The sequence below is a fragment of the Montipora capricornis genome, chromosome 13 (genome assembly GCF_036669925.1).
Source record: "Montipora capricornis isolate CH-2021 chromosome 13, ASM3666992v2, whole genome shotgun sequence".
NCBI classification, from domain to species: domain Eukaryota; kingdom Metazoa; phylum Cnidaria; class Anthozoa; order Scleractinia; family Acroporidae; genus Montipora; species Montipora capricornis.
In genome coordinates this window covers 23,769,874-23,777,373 of record NC_090895.1, presented here as the reverse complement: position 1 = coordinate 23,777,373, position 7,500 = coordinate 23,769,874, and the positions used below count along the sequence as shown (strand labels likewise).

General features: G+C 37.2%; 1 protein-coding gene across 4 annotated transcripts in view; it reads right to left on the bottom strand.

The window, feature by feature from the left end:
• LOC138030108 (peroxidasin homolog) overlaps positions 1-7,500 on the bottom strand; it is a 42,723-nt gene that overhangs the window by 19,274 nt on the left and 15,949 nt on the right. For 2 of the 4 annotated variants that reach the window (XM_068877983.1, XM_068877984.1), the window contains exon 3: positions 5,711-6,088. The exons of 1 other annotated variant lie outside the window; for it this stretch is intronic. In XM_068877983.1, coding sequence (XP_068734084.1) covers positions 5,711-5,957 — 247 coding nt within the window. In that variant the 5' untranslated portion in view covers positions 5,958-6,088. Of the gene's footprint in view, positions 1-5,694; positions 6,089-7,500 lie in introns of those variants that run through there. One more of the 4 variants, XM_068877985.1, reaches the window with a different exon arrangement.

Genomic DNA, 7,500 nt, shown 5'->3' with positions numbered 1-7,500 from the left:
AATGGCGAGCGATTCGAAGGTTGAAGCTATTTACTCTGAGTGTGAGAATTTCATCAACGTGGATCTTCAAATTAAGGAGAAATATGTCTGGCTCACAGTTGAGTTTTACCTAACATTCAGGTGGCCACTGGTTCGAAAAAAGACCTAGTTGACTGTTTAAGCCACGCACATATTCATGGGGAGCTTTCCAATTCCAAGAAGCAAGCCATGATAAAGTTAATTGAAAAGAAAGATAACGACAAACGATTTCTCAAAAGCTGGCGCCCAATTTCTCTGATTAATGTTGATCTTAATAATGCATCAAAAGCAATGGCTACGAGGCTAGAACCAAACTCTTTTTGAGGACGAGCTGATTTCTCGCAAAATAATTTTTTTCCAACCTATTTACTTAAAATATTACTTCTCGCTAAGTGTTGCATCTTTTTTGTCCAAATGAAAGCTGAAAATAAAGATTTCCTTATCGATCTTTCAGTTGATTCTTTTTTGTAATTCAATATACTCCGTCAAATTTGCATAACATGCGAAACAAAATAACCACGCACGCAACAAATTTAGTCGCATCTTCGTCGAATTCTCATGCAAAACACAGGAATTTTTTGGTAAGTACCAGACAAATCCAGGCTTCAACACCCCTCCCATCCCCTTCCCCCGGCAACCCCACCGGGCATTTGAACTGAGCTACAAACACTAGCAAGCCCACCTTGAATAAGACTAAACCACGGAAGAAAATAACGAAAGACACAAGGAAATTGAATGAAGCCACTGTTGATGTAACCTCCAACGGTAATGAATTCTCTGACTATGAAGTAAGTGAAGTTACTGCCAAGCAGGTAGACACAGTTGAGGTTAGTACAGAAGGAGCTAAGACAGTCCACTGTAAACAAACTAAAAAATTAAAAAAAAAAAAAAAAAACTACCAAGCATGTTAAATGTGACAACTTTGATGAAGACCTTGGACCAGACACACACTATTCCGTTCTTAACTTGAAGATGAAGGATGGTACAAGAGTACGCCTTAAGGGAAAAGGCGACACTAGAGCTCAAGTCAACTTGATGAATGCAGCCACCTTCAAGAAAATCTTCGGTGACAACTCAAGTCTCTTACATTCGAGAAATGTATTTTTACATTTGCATTCCCACTTATTTAAAGACCATTCCAACACTCTAGGGGAGTCTTTCGCCTCACCATACAAATGTGGATCAAAGAGATGCGACCTGTACCTTACAGAAATCATCCGACTACGGTAGAAACCTATTCTCCCTAAAATTCTGCAAAGCTATGGGAATATTCGATCTACTGTGTAACAAGCCAAAACATGCCAGGATTGTCGTGGTCACTTTGATGTCAGTGATGTGCACGACCAAAACAGTGAGCCAAAAGAACCCAAAAAGGATGTTCCATGCTACACCTTGGACTTGAAGAATCCAGTTGAAGTGCGTTATACAAAATAAGTCACTGAACATGCCAAGGATGTCTTCACTGGTGTAAGAAAGTTGAAAAGATACCAGTACAAAATTGAGATTGACAAGTCTGTATCACCAGTCGTCACGCCACTTCAACGAACACCGGACAAGCTCCAAGCTGATTTGAAAATCTGCCTTGATAATACGAGAAGAAAGGTGTAATTGAAAAACAACACAATGCAACAGACTGGGTCAGTAGCCTGCTGTGCACCTCCAAGCCAAATGGGAAGCTTTGAGTTCGCTTGAACCCTAAGCCACTTAACAAAGCTGTTCGACGACCTCACCAATATGCGTCCACACTAGCCGAAGTTTTAAACAGACTCGCTTTTGCGAAGAACCTTTTTTCTCGAATAATGAAGCACCAAATAAACAACCAGCTTTCTTTCAAATAATTCTTCATTGTCACAATTGCCATTATTTTTCTTACCTGAAGACTATGGAGAGTTCAGTAGTAAATAAATGTAAATAGCCAGACAACGGAGATGCGAATTCACTAAACACAGATGCATTCAAGGTGTTCAAATTCAGTCAAAATTTTGTTCAACCCATACTAAATTTGTCATTTGGTTTCAGTGTTGCACATAACACTATAGTTAGTAAAATATTAGAAATACAGCTCATTTTGATACGGAGAAGCAATTGTTGTGGAAGTTCTTTTCTAGTCGCTTTTAAGATTCCAGATATCTATTTTTCACCGCCTGTCTTGTTTATGCAATTGACATTCCATTCTCGAGCTCCATAAGGTACGTTTTGTTTAAAGATCCACTTAAACGCCATTCGCTATGAACTATTAAGTAACAACAAAGGTGACAAAAAACTGATTAAGACACAGCTCTTCACTGCTGATATATTCATGTAAGGTCGGCTTGAAATCTTTGATCAACAGTGTCTCCTTTATTTTTCAGTGAGTGTCGGGTAGCTCTTTGGCTAAAATTTCAAAATGATCCCATTTTAAACTATGACCAGTTGATGTAACATGGTCCACAAGAGCCGACGTATGATGGCCATTAATTAACTAATTAGTGCTTTAAAATGCCCTGTTTTTCTGTTATGCAATCGTCTTTTAGTTTTCCCGATATAAAAGTCATTGCAGTCCGAAGGGCTAACTCTATCTTTGTAAGGAAAGAAAGGTCTCATGCGACAAGTGCTTTGAAAAATCACTCTAAGGTCAACGCACCCATAGCATTTATTTATACACGACTTAATTTGTTTACTAACGATTTTGCTTTGTAGCCCTAATTACGGTAAGACTAAGAGAATTTTCTTTTTGGGAATAAAATGAAGCAGTTAGTTTCGAATGAAACTAAATTTAAAAGAAAACTTGCCCAAAATTCAACAAAATCTAGGGAGGACAGTTATAGTTTCCTATCTTCGCAAACTAAAAGGAGACAAAATAATTGATGATAATATCATGTGGTTCTAGTCATGGAGTTTTCTACCGCCTTCCTAAGTTTAATATTTTTCAGTTTAAACTACTTCACGGGCGTTTAGCGACAAATGATTTTCTAAATAGAATGGGTATTAGAGAAAACGATAATTATACCTTTTTGTAGAACAGAGAAGGAGTCCCTTTTTCATTTATTTTGGTCTTGTAGCGAGACGTTTTGTTTTTGGCGGGGCTTAATAAAATGGTTGGCCGAAAACCAAATAAAACTAGAAGCCAACATTTTTACTCCCGATATAATAATTGGCCTGAGATCGGACACCCTATCTAACATAAAGAAATACTTCTACTTCCTTGTTGCAGATATTAAATGTGGTCTTGCAAAACAAAGGAAGTACTCCCAAAAATAGAAAGATTTCCTAGTTTTCTATCTTCTTTCACCTCTTGAGTCTTAAACCTCAACAAATTAAATAAAAAAAATCAAACTAAAACAAGTTTCACGTAAGCGTTTTTAAAAGGAAGCTATGCATGCACGAAAGAGATTAATAATTTAGCTGAGAACTCGTAGCAATGACTTTTTTTATGTTTATAGCTTACCGAATACATGTATGTTATGTAATGTACTGTACTCCGGTTTAAGTAAATGTTGTTATTTAAGTAATCAAAAAACCAAAAAAAAGTTTTATAAACAAGGTTGCCCTTTCTGTCCGATTGTTTCCTTTGTGTACACTTACAATTACAATCTAGTTTCATATCTTTTGAGCATACTTCAGCCCATCTGTACAAATCATTCCACTGTCAAGAATTCCCTCAGCATTGCTGATTGGGCCAAGATATATGATCATAATAATGAGGTTATGTGCTCTCTTGACGTCCGTTCCTTGTTCACAAACATTCGACGTGATGAGACAATAGAAATTTGTCTTGATAAACTGTATGCCCATCCCGATCCACCGATGATCCCTCGCTCCGTCTTGAAGGGTCTGCTTGAGTTTGCCACTTAGAGGAGCCATTTCATATGTGATGGTGACTACTACGATCAATTTGATGGCGTTGTAATGTGCTCACCTTTAGGACCTGTGTCAGCCAATATCTTTTTGTGCCAATATCTTTATGTGCAAGAAGTGGGTTTTTAACTAAATCGGTCGCCCTTCTATTTGGTTTCGATACGTTGATGATACTTTCACTCTATTGGAATTTCTACAGTATCTCAATAGCTGCCATATAAACATCAAATTTACTATAGATTTTGAAGAAAATATTCTGATCCCATTTCTTGATGTACTTACCAAACGACATAAGCATCCTTTTTCATCATCAATTTATCGAAAGAAAACTTCCACTGGTCTTTACACTAAATGGGACTCTTTCACACCTCGAAAATACAAAGCAAATGTGATCCGTATTCTCACTTTCCGTTGTTTCCGCATTTGCTTGTCGCCTCATTTGTTACAATCGTCTCTTGGATGAACTTAAGAACTTGCTATCACAAAACGGTTACTCCAGTGGCGTTGTTAATTATAACAAGAGAAATGTCTTACAAAAGCAACAAAACAAACCATTAACCCCAACCATCAATCACAGTCCCCAAAAAGAAAATGTTGCTAGTTTTACTTTATTCAGGGCTACAAAGCAAAATCTTTAGTAAACAAATTACGTCGTGTCCAAATAAGTTCTATGGGTGTGTTGACCTTAGCGTGATTTTTGAAAGCACTCGACGCATGAAATCTTTGTTTCCTTACAGAGATAGAGTTAGTCGTGGCCAACTGTAATGTCTAAGATTGTATATAGAGCTGCCTGTTGGGACTAAAATGATTGTTTATTGAAAAAAAGGACGATTGCATAACAGAAAAACAGAGCATTTTAAAGCACTAATTAATGGCCATCATACGTCGGCTCTTGCGGACCATGTTACATCAACTGGTCCCGGTTTAAGATGAGATCATTTTGAAATTTTAGATCATAGATTTAAAGCCACCCTTACACGAATATGTCAGCAGCGAAAAGCTGTGTCTTTATTAGTTTTTTTGTCACCTCTATTGTTACTTAATAGTTAATAGCTAATAAGATCGTGGTCCTGTATATTTAAACTCCAATTTTGCATTAACTGTCTTTTCTGAAGATGTATGCTGAAGCATACGAAATATCTAGTAAAAGATAATTTCAATGAAATGATGCGTTTAAATCTGATGTTTGTCACCGTTGTTTGTATGTTGTTTCTGATAAAACGGAGATGGCCAAAGAAAATAATAATTTTGCAAATACTTCTAATTTTCATTAAATGTGTTTATTGTTTATGACCAAACTATAATTTTCCCCAATATAGTTTTGCAATATTTAGAGACTATTATAACTGTATTAGCTCTGCTGCGAATGTGGTGACTGGGAAAAGAATGCTTTGCGAGAAAATGTGAAAACCTGAGTTGTTTTGGCGGTTTTTGAAACGGCCAACAGGTAACATAATACAACCAGTATGTTCTTTTTGGTTGTAGAAGTCAAGATGCTTTCACAGCATCCTTTAGTAATTAGAAGCTTAGTCCTAGTCCTTGGTGTAATCTCATTACATTTGGCTCACATCTATCCGAGAAATGGGCATATATATGTTAACTATTTGATAATGAAAGCCCTGCTCAAAAGGTGTAATGATCCATAACGGTTACCGTAGCAACAATACGTCACTTGGCCCTAACATGGCCGTTTCCGTTCATTCCTAATGGAATAAATGGAATATCTGTTAATCAGCAACATCATAAGTCTATTCGGTTCTTCCATTGAAGCAATCTTTGTCTAAGACATCACAGTTCACAAAATCCTACCAATAATGATTTCAAATACATAAAACATACACATCATTTCCTTTACCACAGTAACGCAAGTTACAAGCTGGATGCTTCACCAACTGGTACACAAAATAACTACTACAATTCCGGATCTTGATGTTGCTCTTCCATTGACAGCAGTCGTTATTCCAGTGATAACAAACTTGAGCAGTTTGTAGTCCATCCTGTACTGATGGGTGGGTGCCATTGAGCCATCCTGGAGCACGCGTACCACATCTATCGATAGGAACACATCGCTCTGGAATCTGATCGCCACTGTCCCCTGTCATGCGGTACCACTTATGTGACACGATTTTGTCTGGATCCCAACGATCACATTTAGGATCGCTTCTATTCGTATTACTCACTGCACGATCAGCTTGATCAAGAGTTGTGTAGTTTGAACATTCACTGGCCTCACCTAAAAAGACGCAAAATTTGCAATTCAGATCTAGTCCAGTGCAGCGCAACCTTGAAAATTAGTGTTTGCCCTTTAACGGAGATATGCATAAAACAAAACTTGTATACATCAAGTAGATTTGGAACTTAAGTTGCAAAAGGTCACGAAAGGAGTCCGTAGTGTGTGACGTTCCTTAGGAAATGCATTGGCATTCAGTTTACAGCGTCACCATATTGTAGACTGCTAGATCTTTTGCTCTAAATCGTTGAAACGAACACTTCAAAATAGCTGAAACTGCGGGTCGCAAATACTGCGGGCGTTTGTTAGAGCAAAAAGAGAAACTGCAATGGTTTCATATTGCTTTTTGGAGCCCCATTGACAGATTGGCAGCTGTCATCATCCTGCCTGCCATACCCATGAACTATTTAAGCAGAAAAACTCTACATATTTACTAAGGAACAACGACTTCGTTATCCCTACTTTTAACACTACTACTATTATTATTACTATTATTATTATTATTATTATTATTATTGTTATTGTTGTTGTTGTTATTGTTATTGTTATTATTTATTTATTTATTTTAAATTATTAACATGTTTATTGCAAAAACAGAGGCACAACTTACAAACTGAATACGTACAGTACAGTACAATGCCTCCACTACTTACAATGTAATAGTAGCAATATTTACATGTCTTATTTATAAAGTGATATCTACGCTACTTGCAATAATAACAATACGATTTAAGGTGGCTCCATATGGTTATTTCCTGTGCATTTGGCGCCCTCTAGTAACCACTATCCATGGGAATTTTTGCATTGCTCTTAATCGTATCTCTCTCAAGTGTATAGAAATAAACTACTCTTTTCAACCATGACTGTTAAATTAACGGAGTTATACCTGGAATTATAAATATTTAAAGATAGGTTGTTTACAGTGTTTATTTTGCCTTTATTTTGGTTTTCTTCGATTTCCTTCGGTGAAAAGTTCCTAAAGTTTGACATTACATGACACTTGTCCAGAGGAATCTTCTTAAGGCCAAAAAAATATAGGCTACAAAGGTAGTTTCGTTTTTTTTTTTAGCGAATTTGCCATTTGAGCATGCGTGAAATTCCCAACCACGCGCATGCGTGCGCGTACCTGTGCTTGAAATCTATAATGTTTTTCTGAGCGAAGAAATTGATGGAATTTGGTGGCGAGCTCAGCCTCGAGCTCTTTGAAAAAAGGGACAAAGTTTGGAGGAGTATCTTCTTCACTTGGTCTACAAATATGGGAATCCCCCTTTGTCGATTTTTGCTTCCTTTCCGTAGCGTTCACGACTCCAAGGACGGCTGTGTCCCTCGATCGATGGTTGTTAGAATAAGATATGTTGCTCAGAACAGTGGGAAATGATTCCTTTAAACTTGACCTTCTGTTAGACCCCAAAGCG